At 46.0% G+C, this 21880-nt stretch overlaps 1 protein-coding gene across 5 annotated transcripts in view; it reads right to left on the reverse strand.

The window, feature by feature from the left end:
- The window catches only part of PTPRG (protein tyrosine phosphatase receptor type G), a 449911-nt gene that overhangs the window by 86924 nt on the left and 341107 nt on the right, over positions 1-21880 (reverse strand). For all 5 annotated transcript variants that reach the window (XM_090022695.1, XM_090022694.1, XM_090022693.1 and 2 more), the window contains exons 7-8: positions 20413-20570; positions 14490-14682 (exon numbers count right to left, since the gene is read on the reverse strand). In XM_090022695.1, coding sequence (XP_089878821.1) covers positions 14490-14682; positions 20413-20570 — 351 coding nt within the window. The remainder of the gene's footprint in view (positions 1-14489; positions 14683-20412; positions 20571-21880) is intronic.

Genomic DNA, 21880 nt, shown 5'->3' on the forward strand with positions numbered 1-21880 from the left:
AGAGCCCTGGGGACCACTTTCTCTCTGCTCATGCCTGTCTATGGAGATTTCTCTCTCATCACAGCCTCCTCATTGATCCTTTTGCCATAACAGCAATGCAAGGCTTGGTTCAACTCAAAGGCCAAGGGAGCTAGGAACAGCACAAAAGCAGCATGCTCAGATCTCGGTCGGGCCCATGTGTCACGCCTGCTGCAAGCGTGGACGTGCCCTGCTACTCTTCTGAGTCTCGGGGTCTGCGCCAGCCCGCCCGAGCTCCTCTCGGTCCCAGTGCTACCCCCAAGCGAATGCAGCACAAGTACGACTCTCCACGGATATCTCTGAGGCACGTGCTGAAATGTTTGCTCTGACTGGGGCCATGGAGGAGTCTGTAAAGACCTAGGAAGGTGAGTGAATTCACAATGCCACATTTCAGAGTAAATAAGGTTCATAATGTTTATGATTTAATAGAACAATGTTCCAATTATTCCAAGGCACAAGGGAAGAACGTGCTATAATTAAGTACTAACTAGCACGCTACTATTCAGCATCTATTTTGAGGACTTCTGAATTATGAATCGGCAAAATTAAGGAATCTTTTTCTTCTTTATAAAATGAATCACATGTTTTATTCATTTCGCCAAACCTGTTCAGGACACATTGGAATCAAAAGCATTTGCTCTAATAATTCAGTGCAATGGTTTAATTAAAGCACTACATAATAATGATGTGAGCGTCGGATAGGAAGGAGAAAGTGCCGAATGATTTGGCCATCTATGAAAAACTGTCACTTTCCAGAGACCTAATTTTCTTTACAGTATTTTGGGTCTTACGTGTTAGGAAAAAAAGGGTCACAGATTCTCTCTTTCTTCTTAGCAGGTTTAGATGTTCAAGAGCCGCCAGTCCTTTTGCAAAGTGAATAGTTGGATGACAAATACAGACTGGACTGAAAAAAAATGTCCAATCTGGATTGAATCAGAATAGACTGGAGAGAAACATGAAGGGCTGTTTTTTTTTTTTTCCAGGCTAAATGGACAAACAAGCTAGCAAATTCATGTTTGCTTTCAAAAACCACATCTGACATTGAAATCTCAAATCTAAGCTATTTTTAGAAGACATATCACCACTGCTGTTTTTAAATTCCAGACCCTTATGCTGCAGCGATAAACAGAAGGGGAGCATAGAGGGTATTATGTTTTAAGAACACTTAAAACACGAAAACCCCTGCAGACAGGCCTCATTTCAGGGCAAATTATCAGACTGGGAGAGCGGAACGACAACTAGCAAATGTGCTGGCTCTGCCTAGCCGTGCTGCAGAAAGACTCTGCATGGGACAGGCCTGGGAGAAAGCGTGCAACGTGCATTTTGCAACACAGCACAGCCTCCGCCTCTGCGTCTGTGGCGGTCAGTGGAGGACAAGACGTAGCGTCTCCCCTGCACATTGCACCCCTGGTGAAAATGAGGCGCACGCCAGCGCTCTGGCTTCCTTCTCTCCTACTGTCTGTTTTATCACCCCAAAATCCACTTGTCCTCCGTCTGTCCTTGCACACTAAAGCAACCCGGGGCTCTGCTTAGTCTGCAGCCCCGGCCAGGACAAGACGCGTACAACGCAGGATGACTTTGGTCACATTAGAAGCATCCCCATGGGCTGGAACCAACCAGCTCTGGGTTCATCCCTCCCATCAGGAGGATTATTCTGCACTGGTCCAGTCCTGCAGGGAGCAAACCAGGAAAGCCAAGGCTGCAACTGAACTCCAACTAGCTTTGGGCTTCAAGGACAATAAAAAGTCCTTTTTCAGACACGTGGGGAGCCAGAGGAAAAGCAAGGGCAACACTGGACCCCTGCTGAACCAGATGGGGCAACTGACGCCCAGGAAAAAGCCAACCTATTAAATGGTACTTTGCATTGGTCTTTCATCAGTCCCATGGGACACCAATGCCCGGTACGGGACAGGGAGGTCTGGGTGAGGGGGATCCCCTGCCCTCCATCAATGCTGACCTCGTGAAGGAACACCTTGAGAAGCTGGACACCTTCAAGTCAGCCGGCCCTGACAACCTGCACCCCAAGGCACTCAAGGAGCTGGCGAGCATCATAGCCCAGCCCCTGGCACGGGTCTTCGAGAGCTCCTGGCGCTCTGGTGTAGTGCCCGAAGACTGGAAGAAGGCCAATGTGGTGCCGATCTTCAAGAAGGGGAGGAGAGTGGATCCGGCTAACTACAGGCCCGTTAGCCTGACTTCTATCCTGGGGAAGATCTTAGAAAAGTTTATTAAAGAGGCCATCCTTGATGGGCTGGCCGACGCCAACATCCTGAGGGATAGCCAGCACGGGTTTGTTGCGGGTAGGTCTTGTTTGACTGATCTCATTTCCTTCTATGACCAGGTGACCTATCACCTGGACGAGGGAGAAGAGATTGATGTCATATATCTTGACTTCAAAAAAGCCTTCAATTTGCTATCCCATGATCACCTCTTGGCCAAACTGGAAAATTGTGGCCTTGGCTCCACCACGATCCACTGGCTGGGGAACTGGCTCCGTGGTCAGATCCAGAGGGTTGTGATTGATGGCAGTCACTCATCGTGGTGCCCTGTGACCAGTGGGGTCCCCCAAGGCTCTTGTCCTTGGACCCATATTGTTCAACATCTTCATTAACGATGTGGACACTGGAGTCAGGAGCAGACCGGCCAAGTTTGCTGTTGACACCAAACTTTGGGGCAAAGCATCCACGCCAGAAGATAGGCGGGTGATCCAGGCTGACCTAGACAAGCTCAGCAAATGGGCGGACGAGAACCTGATGGTGTTTAACACCGAAAAATGCAAGGTCCTCCACCTTGGGAGGAAAAACCTGCAGCACCCTTATAGGCTCAGCAGTGCTACGTTGGATAGCACTACAGAAGAAAGAGACTTGGGGGTCATTATTGACCACAAGATGAACATGAGCCTGCAATGCGATGCTGCGGCTAGTAAAGCGACCAAAACGCTGGTGTGCATCCATAGATGCTTCTCGAGCAAATCCCGGGACATCATTCTCCCCTTGTACTCCGGCCTTGGTGAGGCCGCAGCTGGAGTACTGCGTCCAGTTTTGGGCTCCACAATTCAAAAAGGATGTGGAGAAGCTGGAGAGAGTCCAGAGGAGAGCCACGCGCATGATCAGAGGTCAGGAAAACAGATCTTACGATGACAGGCTGAGAGCCATGGGACTCTTTAGCCTGGAAAAGCGCAGGCTCAGGGGTGATCTGATGGCCACCTATAAGTTTATCAGGGGTGACCACCAGGATCTGGGGAACGTCTGTTCACCAGAGCGCCCCATGGGATGACGAGGTCGAACGGTCACAAACTCCTGCAAGACCGTTTCAGGCTGGACATAAGGAAGACTTTCTTTACTGTCTGAGCCCCCAAGGTCTGGAACAGTCTGCCAGCGGAGGTGGTTCAAGCACCTACACTGAACACCTTCAAGAGCAAATTGGATGCTTATCTTGCTGGGATCCTGTGACCCCAGCTGACTTCCTGCCCTTTGGGCAGGGGGCTGGACTCTGATCTCCCGAGGTCCCTTCCAGCCCGAATGTCTATGAAATCTATGAAATCATTTGATTTCTGTGTTGTATTTGGCCAAGCCACCTCTTAAAGCCTAATCTGAAAGCTTTTGGCAGCTCTCCTTCATGAGGATGTTGGAAAAAAATATATACCCATACCCCTGGTTAAGCAGGAATTAGGTACTGGTCTGTCCATAACTGATTATTTATATGGCAAACAAATCAGTGCAGCATAGCATGAAGGTTTCAGCTTGGAAACCATGAAACATTGCAAAATGACCTAAATGGCTGCAGAGAGGCTCTGCCCCATGCTGAAATCAGGCATTTTGCTGATACAGTCACAGGACAGGAAGCGACCTCCTGGGGCTCCTCGCATCAAAGGCGATGCAGGATGCACCGTTCCTAGAATAGCTACCCTGTGATAGAAAAGACTGATGTAAGGGATATTCCTTGTATCCCTTTGTCCTGCGAAGCAGGTGTCTTGTGCTATGAATCCAACTGCACAGAGCTCAGAGGGAGCCATAAAACCTCTAAAAATGTTCTAAGTTAGCTTTTTGGTGCATTAAACTGTCACTGCATTAAAGGCAGTTATTTCTGGCTGTGCTGTGCCCTCTTTTGGGATGCCACGAGCCATCCCTTCCCCACGGTCTGAAGCTCCTGCTTCTAGCCCTGCAAGACAGATCTACTGCAGGTGAAAGTCCAGGCAGGTCTGGGCGTAGGAAAGCCAGGGCTGAGCCAGGGGAACTTATGGTTTACAAAACCCCCCAAAAAATCACAGTATGTGTGCAAAGCTGCTCCAAGGCGTGGCATTTGGACTGGGTCCCGGGGACATGCCCGCATGTGCAGACTGGAAAAGAGGTGGCCAAAAAGCTGCTGAACTTAGCAAGGGAAGTGCTGGGACAGGGAGTCCAGCTGTAACTCCTGTCTGCCTGGAGGGAAAGAGCTACCTGGCTTCGAGAGGGGGGACAGAGGGACAGGATGCTGTTTCCTCTGCCTCCAAGAGAAGAATTGGCCTGCCCTGGCCCTTCCAGCTGGGAGGTGGGTGGAGAGAAGCAGGGCTCAAGGGGGTGTCTGTGTCTGGGTGTGCACTGGGCCTGTGGACAAAGAGGATTGCTTTGCTTTGCCTAATCCAGAGGAGAAAAGCGTGTGCAGTCTGGGGCTGCTAAATGTCCTCCCCGGAAGTACGGAGGAGGAGGGTGCTAATGGGTGGCAGCTGAGGCAAGGAGAGGGAGTTTCTCCATCTCTGCTAGGTCAGCACAAAGGAAGCCGCTCGGGCGATGTGGGCATTTCACATCCATCAGGCCAGGAGAAGGGAGGCTGCCGCCACTCCGAGAGCAAGGTTTCCCCGGTGCCTGGGAGGAGGCCAGTTGCCGAGACAGGCACAGCAGCTGCTGCCGTCACAGCCGGACCCCAGAAGGGTGCATCACAACGCTGGGTTGGCCTGAATTCGGGCAGAAAGCCTCCCGGCTGGTTTCAGACGGGCCCCAATAACCACGCTGCTGATGTTTGTGCTCACCAGTACGAACGAGACAAAAAGCAATGCTACTTTAGCTACCAGGCAGGAAGTGGAGCCGCACACCCCGACTTCTGCAATAGTCCATCTCAGACCAAGGCACCCCACAACTCGCAATCAGCAACCAGGCTGCATCAAACAGATGGGGCAGACAGAAAATCCATGCACAAGTCTGCTTGGCACAACTCAGTCCAAATGCACCAGTATCAAACTGGCACAAAGGCAGAACCGCACTATCAAGATTATCACCGATGTTTTGGGGAATAGACAGATCTATCCATTGCACTGATGTCAATCAATGGGATAAGCTGTTAGGATACAGCATGATTCCCTAGAAATATAACTGTAACAAGACCATTGCAACCTTAATCCTGTTTCATTCAAGATTAAAGACAAGACAGTGTTGCTCCCCTTCCCCTTTAAAAAGGTGAAAAGGCCATTAGTGTGTACCACAGACTCCTGGTTCGTATCACCAGACGGAGGAAGAGGATCACGTGCACGAGCGGCACCCACCTACCTACACCGAAGAGTTCTCAGCACTGGACTTCCATCATCCGTAGCACTTTGACTGGATGCCTTTAATACTTAACAGCATAAACTAAAGTGTAGCTAAGTGCTGCAATGCTTATAAATGTCACGATTAATAAGAATAATCGCTTTTAAAAGGGACGTGCGTATCTTCCCTTTGCCTGTGCTTTGCTAGCAGGTGCTTGCAGGCTGCGGAGCATGCAGTGCACACGAAGGTGTGTGTCAATCCACATCCCTCCATAGGCAGAACGTGGCGAGAGACGCCCTGTTTATCTTCTCTGCTCCGCGCCGACTTCGTTTCGAAAAAACAAGGTTGTTTCACGAGCGCAAGGAACGTGCACGGCGCCTCCAGCTGTTCTGCGCACCACGTGCCGTGGCATCCGGCATCCTCCTGGTAACTGCTGAGCCAGTCTGCACTTGCTGTATTCCCAATTTAAGGGGCTTTGGGGGAAGCACACTTTTGCCCTTCCTAAAACCAACACACAACTTGTATCCGCAATGCCGAGGTTTGATTCACTCTCGCATGGATTTTTCTGTGGTATTGGTGTTTCCATGGTATTGGCTGTAACAGATCCTGTTTTACTAAAAGGCACGGACTGCGAGGCTTGCTTTGTGTTGTTGTTTTTTGTTCGAGTCCAAATATTTTATAAAGTGCACGTACGGTGCTTGCAAAGTGCGAGCCAAACCGTAGCTGGCGTTAGGCAGCGCAGCTCCACGGACCGTGGCATTTGTGGCTAGCTGCACCAGCTGCAGACCCGGTTTGCAAACTGTCTGTGCATGTGTCCCGTCCACTACAAATACATTTCTGCATGCGCTGCTTTTTGGCTCCTAATCCTGCAGCGAAGGTGAGGGAGTGTTACAAATGTAGACTCATTCACGTTTCTTCAAGAGTTTCTGTAGGCTGGGACTGGATCGCACTTAGATGCCAAAGTCTGCTCGGGCACATCAGAGGTGGAATAGCTTCAAGGGGACTGCTACCGAGTGCTCTAGCAATCTCTAACCCTGCCATGCCATGGTGTTCAGGGCACTTTGCTAGGAAGCACAAGACATACATCTGGTGAAAGGGGACCTGGAGCCCGGGTCTCCTGCTTCCCGAACATGCATCCTAACCATGGGAGGTTTTTTCTGTGACAACAATCTTGGATCCTACCTATTTTTAGGCCCTTGCTTACATTTTTACAAGTTGCTTCTTCCCAGGCTTCATATGAAGGACAGATGTACCTTCAACCGCAACAGGGGCTGTGCAATGCAAAGCGCCTACCCGCTTGTCACGGGGCACACGGCACTCTGGTTAGGGTCTAGGGGAGATGCGAATTCGCACCCCAGGGGACTGACACACAGCAGTCAATCTGTTAACAAGTTATTCATATTACTCTTTACGGCAGGGTTCATGCCTTTTTAATCCCTGAAGCATCATGAAAAGTTACGGCGCTTCGCGAATGTTTATTAATAACTCACTCGCTCCCTAGCATGCTAACAGCAACGGAAAAATGCTTCTGCCAACCAAGTCAGCAGAACGCATCTAACATGATGGGAAATGGGAGGCTTATAAAATGCTCTTACCTGCAAGACCCCCTTTCCCAGCTGATCTCCTTTCAAGACAAGTCCACTCTTACCCTTCCCCAACTCTTCCATCCTTCTTATCACATCTCTCAGCGATGCTGGACCCCTTTAGGAGAGGGCCCTGCTTTCCTCTACCTCTGCATAACACACAACTCTCTGTGATGCTAAATTAACAAGAAGAGCGGAGCTTAGGATAATGACCAAGAAGCACATCTGGAAACGGCAAGAAATTGCACAGAAATGGTTTATCAGTCTTAGAACAGACCTAAGTGAGGTCAGAGAAGTTCACTGAGAGTCTGGAGGATTGAGCACAAGTTGGGGTCCCAGGAAGCGCACTCACAAACGGGAAAGGCGACAGCAGAGGACAGCGAAGAAGACAGCAGGCCAAGCTGATAAAAAGACGATGCAAAAGCTGGCGTGTTATACGTATCTACTGCCACTGACCTGAGGTTTCACCAACTGAAAACTTGGTACTAAAGCTCCTGGCAGAGTCACACATGATCAAAATACAGGGAAAATTAGATTTATCTTCTTAAGAAAACAGGCAATTAAGAACCAGTGCAACTAAGGCATACGGGATGTGGACGGTACCCCACAGAGGGCAACACACGAAGGGATCTGAGGACCAAGGGAAACTAATGGAAAGTAAAAAAAGACGGGTACCAAGGGGGGGTTCAAGAGGAAATGTTTAACACGGCCGGTGTGAAAGAGATTCGACCAAAGGCAGGAAGACCAGCTCCCCCTGTGAGCATACGGTAAGTGAACTGAAAAACGGCTCTAACTAAGGATGCAACAGGAAGAAATATGTGACGTTGTTGTATTGTCTGTGTTAGGGACTTCAAGTTAAGATGCTTGGAAAGCACCATTTTAAATCTGTATGTCTTGTTCATGCTATGTCTCGGAGAAAAGGTTAGAAACCAGCCTTTCAGACGTGCTGCTATATAAGACTCCTCAGTGGCTTAGACTTGCCTGAAACTTTTTATTAACATTTTTAAAGAGAAAAACCCTCTCACCCGAGGCTATTTCTTCAGAGTCCCAGAGAAAAATCTAGGGGGTTGTTAGGCAGGTGTGAGCTGGCAAAACCCTAGCACGCCGAATACAAACAAATTACGGGGCGCAAATGCTGGACAAACAAATGAGCCACGTGGTTTCTTTTTCCTATGAAATATTACTGTTAATCCTGCCAAATGATTATGTCTTTACACACCTCTCGCTTCGCACTTTCCAAAAAATTCAGCTTCTTTTGGAAAATGTTAAATTGAGGAAGGGCTCTGTGATGAGTATATGATGCCATGCAGAAAAGGCAATAACTTCAGTAGGAGACATTGCTTTCATCTGCGATGTCAGGAGCTGTGAAATACTGAATCTGAACTAAATTGCTTTGCTTGAGTAGCGCTGTACCTTTGACTTCAGATCAATATTTGGAGCAGTGCCTCAAATGCGAAACCTGAAGGGCGGGGAGAGGGTGGGGGGAAGCCATTTCTGGATAGTTTTAATGACTTGGAAGTTGCAATGACTTCCAAACAGAGCAGAGCACAATGGCTTAACCCGGAGCACCGAACAGGAAAAACATTTACACGTGGAAGAGGTGGCAAAATATCCTAGAGGCTGATTTGAAGTCAAAGCTACTGGGTCCTATCACAGCAAAATTATGACTGCTCATTATTTAACTTTGGCGAGAATCATAATTAAAGGGGGCACTCGACAGCAAATTCCCACTGATGGCAAACAGCATCTTATGAGACTCCAGCGAAGAGCAATCAGACACCTTGGGGAAAGCAATCAGGCATCTGTAAAAGAGACCTCTGATGTCAAGAGCACCTCGCCTGGGATGTTTATTTAAGCGGTGTGAAGCCTGCAGCACATGTAACGAGACGGCAAGGCTAAAGGAAAGTTTTCACAATACAAGGGTCTTTGTAGGACCAGTTGCTCAACAGTCCTTCCTAATCAGCCGCAGAAAGATGGGCAAAGGCTTTGTGGTAAAACAACGACATTTGGAAACCAACTCCTTCAAAGACGGCTCTTCTTCCAGGCACACGTCAAGAGGATGCTCGTCAAAGCCTGCAGCACCCAGGATTTCAGAGTCAAGCCCACAGACTGCAACAGCTTTACTGCAAAGATCCTGCTTATTATCAGTCTCCGCAGTGCCATGAGTGTACACCTACCACGCCAGTGAATGACCAGCAACCACCCCGGGTCTGAAAGAGGAGGCAAGAAGATACACTAAATGAATACAGCACCCTGAAATCAGTGGGTACATCAGGGGGAAAAAAGAAAGAAATGATGGGGTTTTTTTGTTTTTGCAATGCAACTGTTAATTCTATTAGAGATGCTCAATTGCTTCAGATCATCTATTATGTCCATTACTTGCTGAATATTTGTATGGTGTTAAATAACCTCTGCAGCTGGCTGAAGACTATCCATCACATGATATGTTCAATGCCTAATTATAATCCAGTATCCTTATTGTACTGTAATGGTTGCACAATCTGATTCTCTCCGGTATCTGCCAGCGCTCATTCTTAAATCTGCATGCCCAATCCTGCAAAACCGTACACGCATCAGTTCCTCCAAGGCAGGGAATAGTTGTGTAACATGTCATGTACTTGGCTATAATCATTGATGGGTTTGCAGGATTAGAACCATAATCCATTACTAATCTGGGATCTTCTTCAACAAATTCTTCTCTTTTTATTTGCTGGCTGGTAGCTTGTGATCAATAAATCATGTGCCAGTTGTGATTATTCTGAATGGGGCATCGTATTGGTATAGTTAGGTACAAACAGCCGGCGTGTTTTCTTGCTACACCTTTCCACTTCTTTGGAGTCAATTTAAGAACCGTTCTTGGCTCGTAGGTTCTCACACAGCAAGATACTTAATCACGCACCTGAACTTTGTAGCATGCAGGTTAGCGACTGAAAGGAAGAACGGGACAAGGAAAACGCAACCTGCTCAGCACTACAGCTATACGGATGATAAAGCTTTCAGACTGCTGGTCTGAATGAAACACTGGAAATATTTCAGTTAATCTGATTTATTTCGGGCATTATGTAACGCTTTTTTCTTGAAACGTAGGTCTATTTTTGAGACAACAACATTTCAACATTTCTGTATCTTTTCCTTCTTGGTCAAGACTATTCACCAGTTTTGAATTTATCATGATTTTGGTTGCCTTGAAAAATCTGTTTTTCATTGACTTTATTATTCACCAAAACCAAAACTGCTTCTTTATTAACCATCACCACTGATGCTGCTGCTGGCTTCTCTGCGGAAGCCAATATCAGAGGGAGGTGCAAGTAGTAAACACGTGGACTTTCTTCATAACTTGTTGGTTGTGCCCCCTAGTTACCACTTGCTTATCTGAGATAGCCTTGGTATCTAAAAAGCAGGGCTGCTTGATCCAGGCATGCATGCCTTATTCAGAACAGTTCAGGAGGCTGTAAACACACAAGCACATATTTTTCGGCGTGGATCTGAGCTTCTCTTTTAAGTGTGTGATGCTAATTCTGTATCACAATCTGTCTCCAGACACCTTTTCCTACAGAAGAAAAAGGCCTTGCAAAAATTCTGTATGCTGCTTCCCAGATTCATAACATTGCACAAATCAACATTTTCAGCTGGCAACCCCACAACATTGCACAATGTCAGCCACCAAAAAAATAAAAAAGAAACATTTCTGAACCCTTCCCAAGGTTACCACAGATCTCTTTTATGAGAAGCATAAGGAGAAGGCTGTGTTAATCTCAGAGAAGAACCTGTGTTAAATCTTAATAGAGGCTGGCATTTCAGTGACAGCCCCTGGCTTCATAGGATGCCAAGTTTTTAATGTGAACTTCCATAAGGACTTAGCACGACCTAAAGCCTCGCTGCCTCGCGGCAGGTACCAGACTCGCGTCTACGTGAAAGGAGGCAGCGCTGCACTTCGACACGTCCTCACTGCGCCGCACCATCCGGACGTCACGCTCCCAGCAGACTTTACTGGCAAAGTGGGTGTACCGCAAGACTGGCGTTCGCCCGCTTCTGCGCCAGCCGCACGTGGTGAGGGCACAGCCTCCCTCAGCACGGCGCTGCACTGCCCCATCGATTCACACCTTCTGGTTTTGCCTTCCCTGGCCACTACCTAGCAGCAGAGATATTTTAAAAATAACCAAATGAACCAACAGCACTCCACCCCAGGCAAACCAAAGCAAACCACCATGCCCAAAGACGTCATTCCCCTGCACGCATTATCCTGGAAGAGGGTCAGAGAATAGCGCTTGGTTATACCATTTAGTAAAACGCGGGCAGGCCCCCGGCTCCAGCGGCGTTGAGCCCCCTGCAAGAACCCACCCGCAATGCAACGTGTTTTCTTCCTGTATTTGCATGCCGGACCCTATCCGGCAGTGAAGCATTCAGTTCTACAGTACGTTTGCATGACTGACACCATACAAAGATGTCCTGTATTTACTCTCTGAATAAACAGTGGGTTTTGCTTGCACTCGGCTATTGTGACTCCGAGCCGTTTTACTTCTATGTCAGCAGTTCTGAATGTGCGCTGGTCCAGGCATTTCACTCCCTGCTCACCTTTGTCAAGGAAGAGGCCAGAAACATTCGAGTTGCTGCATCTCTGGAGCAGATATAACTCAGCCCTATCACCTCTGGAGGGCTGTGCTACAATCTGTTTTATGTTAGTAACACTGCAGCCGCCTATTTATTTTTAAGTTCATGAAAGAGCACCTATGCCCAGTGTCCCCTGGCACGCACAGCCTGAAAACCTGCAATGCGTTGACAGAGTCACTACAAATAGACTCTGGCCCGGCAATCAGCCTCCAAAAGCAAAGGCATAGAGAGAAAAAGAAAACATCCAATGGCTGTTTTTCCACCCATTATAAGCCAGAAGCAGCAGCGCTGTCAGACCAGTCGGGAGGGGAGGAGAAGGGGACACAAGGACCAACCTCCTCGGAGCTGGGAATACCCCGAGCCTGCCCCGATGGTTCGACAGCCGCAGGGCAGCATTACTTGGACCTGAGTGGTTATAAAAACACCCACGGTAAAGTTTTCTCAGGAAACCAGGGCTCAGCCATAGGGACCGAGTCCCCATTTGGTGAGAGGTGCGAGCATGAGGTCAACTTGCAGCATTTTTTTTAAGGACTAGGCACATTTTTAAAATTAAGCATGGGTTTAAGCACCTTGTTGGCCTTGGGGTTGGATTTAAGGCTCAGTGAAGTCAGCAGGCATCCTTCCCTGCACTCCCTGGACATGGAGCAGGTGCTCCATCCATGTCAAGGCTTCACACGTCAAGACTAGTCCATTAGCTTGAGGTCTCAGCGTTGGCAACCTGCCGCTGTAACTGTGGGCTTCGGCTATTCATAAGCAGTGTGCGCGGGGGAGATCCCATAAAACACTTTTTTATCATCTTCAATTCATCCGCTGAGACAGGGAATATTCAGACGTTTGGCCTAAGCAGTAAACCTGGAATATCCCATCACGTGCTACAGAGATATCCCAACTGCACTCCAAATAAAACCAGCGCGTTTAGTCACGGTAACAGAAAGTCAACTGCGAACACTCATTACTGCCCTGGGCAAATAAAGCTCTGCTTCCGGCAAGTCCTTTCACAGCCTCTCATGAAGCGAGTCTCAGCTCACGAAAGCTATATATATATATATCTCGAAAGCTCTCTCTATATGTGTGTGTGTGTGATATGAGTGTGTGTGTGTTTTATATTTCTTATAGATATATAAAATCTTTACTTTGGTTAGTCTAGAAGGTGCAAATGCACCCTGCTGTCTACTTGACTTCTGACTAAGTACGTTGCTAAATAAAACACACCCAGCACACAGCTGAAGAAATAAATATTGACACAGGATGCTGATAAAAGACCGACTGAACATTTTTTCAAACCAGAACATCATATTGTAGCATCGAGTTTTCTGATTAATGCGATCTCCTCACCTCTGACTTAAATGCCTCATCTCAGAGCTGCCTTTCAGGTTCACACGTGTGTGTGTACGTGTGCGTATATGTGTGCATATGTATATATGCTTATATGTACATATATACACTTAACTGTACATATGTGTGTGTGCGCGCACGCATAAGGTGGGTGTGTGTGTGTGTATAAGGTGTATGTATATACAAAGTGTGTGTGTACGTATATATAAGTGTGTATGTGTGGGCATTATATATCTAGTTATAGCTACAAATATACATTTAACTGTACATATATAGGTGTGTGTATAAGGTATGTGCGTGTGTGTGTACATAAAGTGTGTGTGTGTGTATGTGTATAAAGCGTGTGTGTGTGTGTACACACTCAGAGAATAATAACGCCCTCAGAGTCCTGCCTGCTCAGAGCCCTCTCGGGAGGACGGGGCTGCAGAGCTCAGTTGTTTTGATGATTTGCGACCTCCACAAGCTACGCTGTCTGTGCTCACCCAGGTGAAAGTGCCAGCCTCAGAGTTAATCCACTTAATTGTTTCTTTCCAATAAACAGAGCCCTTCTTGTACTTCTGAGCAGGATCATTTAAGTGGCAATTGCTCCTTGAGGCTAAAGATTAATAAACACAGATCAGGCCTCCTACAAGATCTTCAAATAAACTGATCCACTAAAATAACAGAAAACAAACATCCCTAGATCTATTCCTGCTCTTGTTTTTACCTCCAGGTCTCTTTCAGGATTTCTGACGCACTCTTTGCAGCCTGGAATACCCCCTGGACCGTTTGTGACGGTGCGGTTATTACAGTCTCTTTTCCCAAAGGACCCTCAAGCTCTGTGTCTAAGTCTCTGTTGGAAGAAAGTCCCAGAAACTACTTTGTGCAAGAAGACACACGGCGCACGCCAGCAAGGAAGCTGAGAACAACCTGTCCGCAAGGACAGTCTCTTCCAGCCTCTGTTACTGAGTTGCTCCATGTCCTGAAGCAAACGAGTGCTTGCTACAACAAGTCCAGATATTCTTGTCATCTGTATACTGGGTTGTTGGTTGTAGCCATGTTGGCCCAAGGACACAGGCAGACATTTCTTTGCGTAGATGTGATCTCTTTTATTAGACCAACTGAGTAGTTGGAAAAAAGTTCTTAGCAAGATTTTGGGTGCTCATCTGTATAGGTACTCTCAATCCTCCCTCAAATCCTGCTAAACTCCTGCTCCCCCTGGTATCCTGTGGCAAGGAGCTCCAGGGTCCAACCCTGCATTGTGTTCGAAAGTCTAATTCAAGAACTCATAAATGTACAGCAACGCAAAGACAAAGCCCAGGCAATCCACAACCCACCAGCCAAACTTATTGTATTTCTTTAGTGTGTCCCTCATACTTCTACTAATGCTGAATTGAAGGGTCTTGGAAAATAGACACAAAAAACCCTTCTCCTCTGGCAGATTCAGTTTATAATCCTAATCTACCTTTGGAAGCCTCCGTGCCGAGCGGGTGTTCTAAGATGTCTGTCATGTCTTGGCTCCACGCATCCTTCACAGCAGACTTAGACACCACCCTGCCGTTCAGACTTTGTTGTGGCCGGAAGTTATTCCTCAAATACTCCACGGATTTGACGTGGTCTTGCTGCTCCGTGGTAAATATGGAATAAAACGCCTCCAGCTGAATGCAGCGATCGTGGCAGGGAAGAAAAAGAACATTAATTAGAAAAACAATGTGGTGAAATCCGGGGGTCTGATAAGAATGTAAAATGGCAGGAAGCGCTGATGCCAAGGCTGATAAATCAAACAGGAAACCAGGCTGCCCACTGAAATGACTGCCAATAGCCTTATCTAGCCGCGCTGTCTATCCTGCCAAGCAATAGAGAAAACACTTAAGAAACCCCAGTGAGTCTGAAACGGGCATGAAAACATTTGTTCTTAGCTTTCCTTGTCTTAAAGAATATGATGTGTGCAAATGGATACCCCGCCCCCACATTTTTGCTTCAACGGTTCTGCTTTTTAATATTCCCCCAAGAAGCAATCTGCATTTGTTCTGTCTTTTGAATGCAGCCCTTTATTCTGAGGTGTTTTGTAGACAGATCTCAAGGCCAGTATCATCCTCCCCTCTCCTTTTTTTTGAAGTGGGGAAACATCAGCATCAAACGCCTTGCCCAAAATCAAGCAGCCAGGCAGGAGCAGAGCCAAGAATAGAGCCCAGGTGCCCCGAGTCCTGGCACATTTTCCCAGGCACGGGAACATGCTCTCTCTCCCCTCAACTTCATGACAAAGTGAGAAAACCTAAGCCATGTTCCTTGTATTAATCTCATGTGTCATCATCATGCTAGGTACATTTTTTTTATATTCTCTCCAGGAGAGGACGTAGCTGCTGCATTCAGATCTGGGCTATTTTTAAATGTAATGCCTTAACCTATAAGCTAAAACTGTTGTTATGTCTCTTATATATTTTCTGTTAAGGGAAAAAAAAAACACACAATGTCTCAAAATTTCTTAGAGAAAAACTACTGGCACATTAAATGGAAAAGATTTTCAGTTAACTTGGTTGTTCTGTTAGGTTGCTGGGGTCAGCGCAGAATTTACTAATAGCTTGTTATCTTTCAGTTCCAGAACTAGAATTAGGCAGATCATTGTAAGAAAGGCTGAGCTAGACAGAGCAACACAAAAGAGCCAATCCTGTTCCCATTGAAGTCAATAGTATTGATTTCTGCGGGAGCAGGATGTGGCCCCAAGATTTAGAGAGAACTTGAATTGCTCTTATAGCTTAATGACAGACCACGATTTGAAAGCTAGAGACTTCTTCTTTTCATTAAGTGCATTTGCCCTAAGAGCTACAGAGAAGGATGTGACAGTTTCAAAACTAATGACCTGAAAAAAAATATTGTCAACCACATCATAGCTCCAAGTTGATAGCTTGGATTAAAAAAAGAGAAGAAAAGAAAAAAAGAAAGAAATCAAAGGCAAAGCTCGGCAGACCCGTTAAGGGCTCCATGCTGAATCGGGGGCACCCAACTAAAATCATTTCATTTCCCTCCATTCTTCTGCTGCTGTCCAGTGCACTTGTTCTGCTGTGCTCTGACAATACGAGCTATTAAACGGAAATCTGTAAAACTTCTCCTGACCCTCGGGGCAGGACAGAGTCAATTTTACACATTTCATTTCAATAGTGAGTGCTGCTGGAGTGCAGCGGTGTGCTGGGCCTGCTAATTTGAGACGACCATTAGAATTACAGCATGGGGAGCAGCCCAAAGCTGACCAGCGAGCATGTGGAAGGGATTTGTTAAATCCTGAGTCTTGCAATTTTGGATTAAGAAAGTGAAGAACTCTGTACCCAGGAGAAGACTAAAAAAATTAACGTGTAGGCAGCCCTTTGTACAAAGGCCATCAGATCTCAACTCCTCTTGCAAACAGTTTTTCAACTCTCTGAAATCCTAGCCTGGCTTTACAGCTGGGGAGACTTTTGCAAAGTGAGGTTGCGTGATCAACGGGGACGCGAAGTCCGCACTGAAAGGTGGGACAGCACAGCTCAGACGGATCCATTCCTTTGTGGGAACGCAGGAGACGTCCAATTAGTCAAATGCACACCACCGAGCTGCTCAGGAATACTTGGCTCTTTTGTTAAAATGCTGAATGCCCGAGACCACAATCGCCCGTGGAAATGCCTCATGTCTGGTGAAAGGTTCACCGGGAAGGTTTCTCAGGTCCCAGCTGGAACTTCTGGCTGCAAGCAGGAGGGACAGGCAGCTCTCTCATTTTTCACGCACAATTTTGAAAGCACTCAAAATGTGTTCCCTGCCTGGCTCAACAATTCGGCTTGTTTTTCCCCCTACCGCTTTAAGGGACAGGTATATTATTGACATATTCAAGCACCAACGGTGAGGAGGAAACAGGTCAGGCAAGGGGAGGATGCTGCAGTGCTCTCCAGGCAGGGCATGGGACCTGTCTAGGCAGGAAAAATTAGGTGCGTTACAGGTTACACTTCAGGAAGAAGTTCCTTACTGTTGCATCAGGGCGGCAGCAGAACGAACTGCCCAAGAAAGGTGCAGCATCTTTCCTGGAGCTGCAAGAGGCGGATGAATTAGAAGTAGCCTTCTTGCTACCTTCCCCAAAACGGACAAACTAAATAGGACACCTCAGTTTTCTTATGGAGGGAGGCAGGGAGAAACATTTGGTTTGGCTAATCCTTCTCAGGCCCGAGATCTGCAGGGACTGACGCACCTTACCGAATCTACGCACCAGCGGTTCCCAAACTTGGCTTCTGCACCACCAATTTAAAACGATACAACCTTAAGCACCACCAGCAAATTTTTGTCATATAATCATAATAAATGTGTTAATGCGTACCACTGACAGGTTGTCTGCGTAAAGCTGGTGGTACGTGGACCGCAGATTGGGAACCGCTGCGCCAGGAGATTTCCTGTTGAAGTCAATGCAGCTATGAGTAGCGCTGGAAGCTAAGCAGTTGTGTAACTCCACTCAAGAGCAGGGACTTAGGTACCAACTGCTCACTCTGAATTAAGCCTTTAAGCTTATACTTCCTTGATGGCAAATTGATTTTTTAAACTTGAGAGCTTTTAAAATATTTTCTTCTCCTAGGCTGCCTTGGGGAGGTGTAGCTGCATTTTAACTGCTGCTGCTGCAATGACAATTTCAACTTTTCTTTTCTCTTTTTTTTTGCATGCCAAAGAATGCATAAATCATTTCAACTTCACTTTTATTATAAAAATATTATCTACCACAAATTAGATTTTAATTGATCTCAGAGAGCCGGAAGCAAAAGAAGAAGCTGTGTTCAGGCCATTCAAAAAGAGTGAGAGATCTTCTTCAAAAGAAGGAATAAAAAACCAACAGGACACCACTGTTGGTAAGGGGAAACCTGTTTTAAAACCCAAAGTCATGTAATTATAAACTATTAAAACCCGGATGAGCACAGTTTTCTGAGGGGTGGATATCTAAATGGCAATTAAAAAGCTGAATCCATTATAATTACAATAAGATACTCCGAGGTATGCATTATGAGAGATAATGTCATGCTTTGGGTCAATGAATGCACTTAGCCTCACAATGATTCTGCGGGGTGACACGGCGTGTCCTGTTTTGTTGGCTAATTATTGGATGAGATGACAATGATGGAGCATTAAAGGCAAAAATGCAGAAGCCTCCACAAATGGACCACTTTCCGTACTGTCAGTTTTACAGCCAGCTCCGTTGCACAACAGGAAGGATTTAATTGGAGTTGCAACAAGGCTTAAATAATATCACTTTCCCCCTGTGGGGGCATGGGCTGTTTCATACAGCTTGCAACAAAGGAAGTTAAACTATGGAAATGGATTCTGCTATAGTGCTTCAATAAAACGAACACATCATAATTATAGTATTGGCTGTGATGGCACCTACATCTCTAAGTATATGTCTACCTTGAGCTGCTGGGGGAAATAATCCTATTATTCTATGTTTCCTGGTATTGCATTATTGTAAGCCTGTCTACAAACACAGAAGCCATACTGCTGTGTCTTTGTATAGATGAAGCAGCAAAATCCCCCAGTATGCTGCTATACAGGTGCTTTTGCTGGTACAACTATTCTTCCCTGGGAAGAGTTGAGATAGACTGGGTAAGGCTGTTATAACGATACCTGTCTGCACCATTTTAACTACAATGGTAGACACTCACACCCCTGGTCAGAGCAGAACAAAAGTGAATAAGGACCTGGGCTGTTTAGTCGAGGAACTGGCTACTGACCTGCCTGCCACAGAAAATTAGGGTTGGACGGGGGTCATCTAGTCCACCCCCTGTCACTCCACAGGTATCGCAAACTCCAGCAGGAGGTTAAAAGCCTCTTGTGGTTCACATGCACTTTGAGGCAGCTCCCAAAAGAAAGGAGACACGATTTATTCATGTGGTTCATTCACACAGCCAACACATTCCCAGGCTGGTAAGCCTCTCGCAGCTGAGAGACCTGCCATCTCTTCCTTTCTACAAACTATCCGTTCAAAACAATGCACCGAGAAGAACTAACAAGAGCTCTTAAGGAATTAGGAGCAAGTCACCTCTCCTCCTCCGCACTTCTGCTTCGCCGCCCTCCTGAACTACTCATCCATCTGCTGCACCTCATCCTATCCCCAAAGCAGCGATTCTCAACCAGGGGCTGCAGCACCCCACGGTGCCTTGAGATCCTTAAGGTTAGCACGGTCGAGAGTGCAAATGTGATTCACGAGATCAATCCAGAGATTTTAAATAGGACATCAGAGCGTCGCAACCATTCTGGCCTGCCGTGGGCTTTCCTCCTCCTTTCCTCTACGGTCGTCCTGCGCTTGAAAGATGAATGACAGCGAAGAGCTGGCATTTTCTGAAGGGTGCCCTAGGTAAAACGAGAGGGGTCTCAAGTCTAATGAGGTTGGGACCCAGAGTCTTAGAGGCAAGCTCTTTGGTACAGGGCAGTCTTTTTACTGGGGGAACAATGACTGGCACTCCGCAGCTATGATGCTTAGCTAACTACACGCTACTGTAATTAAGAAGAAACCACTGATTACTTGATGGCGTTTCACTGCATTTAATACTGCCGACAGAAATATTGAGAGGCTTCAGTCATTCAGGAACAGCTTACTGCAAAAGTCTCTTTTCAACAGCAAAAGCAAAACGCCAGCAAATAAAAGGAAAGATTGATTTCAACAGAAAATCTATCTGTAAAACAATGGTTTTAAAACATCAACATGTATTTAATTGTTAAACACTGGACTAGACGGATCCTTTTTTTATTGCGGTAGTTTCTCTCGATACAAATTCCAGGCACTGCCTCGATCTACAGTAAAAGCTGTGATGTGCTAATTTTAAAGATTTGTATATCTGTGCTGTAAGTACATAATGGCAGCTTCACCCTGTTTTAAAAACAGTTAAAGATGGTGAAATGAAAGGAACCGCTTCTTTCCTAGCGTAATTAGCTCAACCTGAGGTTACTCATTTACTTCCCAAAGAAAGCTTCAGTTTGAAAGAGTAAAAGAAGGATTCTCTGCAAATATTTACACCATGGCTTATTTTTATCCTACCCAAACAATACAGACTAAATCATTGGAAGGAAATTGGGTTTCCGTTGCATTGTTTCCTAAGGCTGATGGCTCCTGTTCAGAAACAATATTATAAAAAATCTATATCTATATCTCTAGATACCTATAGATATATCTCTAGATACAGATAACTATAGATAAAGACATATAGATACCTATATCTGTATAGATATCTATATCTATATAGACAGATAGAGATAGAGATAATCACCCATATTTCTTTTTTAGTCAACAGAACTCTTTGGCTTTTGTTCTCCAAACGAGAACGTCAGTTTTTCAGAACAGTGCCCCGAGGGCAAATCAAGCAAGAGCCTCTACGGGCGCATACACCTACCTGATGGTAAGAAATAGGAACAGGTCTGCGAAAAACTATCCACTCCACAATCTGACTACACGGAGGAGTTGTCAGAGAGCCTGTGTAGCGGTAGTAACTCCCCAGCGATGCTGGCAGCAGGTCTCTCAGCACAAAGGGATCCAGAAAGGTCTCCTTCTCTGTTGGAAAAATCGACAAAGAAAAATGGACTTATTTTTACATGACTTTAAAACTGCTGGGACATGGGCAAGACAACTTTCCATACAATCATTGCCACAGCCCTACTCTTTCTTAGCATGTAACCTCTGCAGCTTGGATGATCTGCACTGCGTATGACATGGTGCCAGAAAGGGGATTAATACTGCTTTATGCCTGGAAGCTATCTTGACTGTGAAATTTCTACCATACAAGGGAAGCATCTTTCTCCCTCCCTCCCCGTCTCGTCCAGTAATGTGTATAGAGTTCGTATGAGGGCTGGCCTGCCTTGTTTCTTGCCCAATCTCAGCAGATCTGATGGGCAAGCAGATTCCCCCAAACCTAATGGTGAAGTCTGTCAAAGCCTAGTCCACCCTAAGGAGCCAAAGGACTTGGGGGTGGGTTTACACAGCGATTTTAGGAGACCTGATTAAGTCAGAACCCCAAGAAGCAAAACCTAAGACTGCAGTATTCAGTTTTACTAAACCCCACAAAAAGTACTGTATCGATATCCACGTCCAGCTTTCCTGTAACCACGCTTTTTTTTTGCGCTGCTAATGGAAAAGGCAAATATGTGCTTATTTTAGGCATCTCAGATTCTGCTGCATAACCACAACAGGTGTGCAATGTCTCCGAAACCTTCAGAGCTCCAAAATATTAATAAATCTATTAATGTCAAAATATGTAAGTTAAAAGAACTGTCAGCTTTCCCTTCCCGGAGCAAACAGATAAGACAAAAAGCAAGCCATGTTTTTGGCCTTTTAACCCATGCAAGCGTCATCCCTTTGGAACAAAAAAACGTGGTCATTAAGCTTACACTCTGGCTAAGCATATATTACCGGCCAGAATTTCAAAGAAGCACTAATCAGACACTTACAACCACCGTGGTGCCTCTTTTTTTTCCACAGCCAAGTTTCAATGCAATTTAAGCTCTAATTCAATTTCCACTTGCTCATTTTTTTCATGTGAAAATTTGGTCAGGCAACATATGGGTTCAGTTTGAGAGTCTGATTTTAAAATACAGCTCGTATATATATTTAAAGCAACTAACAAGGAATTTTCAAAAACAAGGCAGTTTTCAAAAAGCATGCCTGACTGTGCTTATTGTGTTCATCAGATTGCTTGCCTAAATATTTGTGCATGCAAATCAACAGTTATGAATCTTACAGTCCACCATTTGAACATATAAATACCTAATCTGCTTTCACAGCTAGGATCTATACATGGAAGTTAGATGGAACATGTATGCATTTTTTAAATATCTATCCACTACTATTCACCTACACCGGGATTT

This window comes from Crocodylus siamensis, chromosome 11, assembly GCF_052110815.1.
Source record: "Crocodylus siamensis isolate JL-2025a chromosome 11, ASM5211081v1, whole genome shotgun sequence".
Taxonomy (NCBI): domain Eukaryota; kingdom Metazoa; phylum Chordata; order Crocodylia; family Crocodylidae; genus Crocodylus; species Crocodylus siamensis.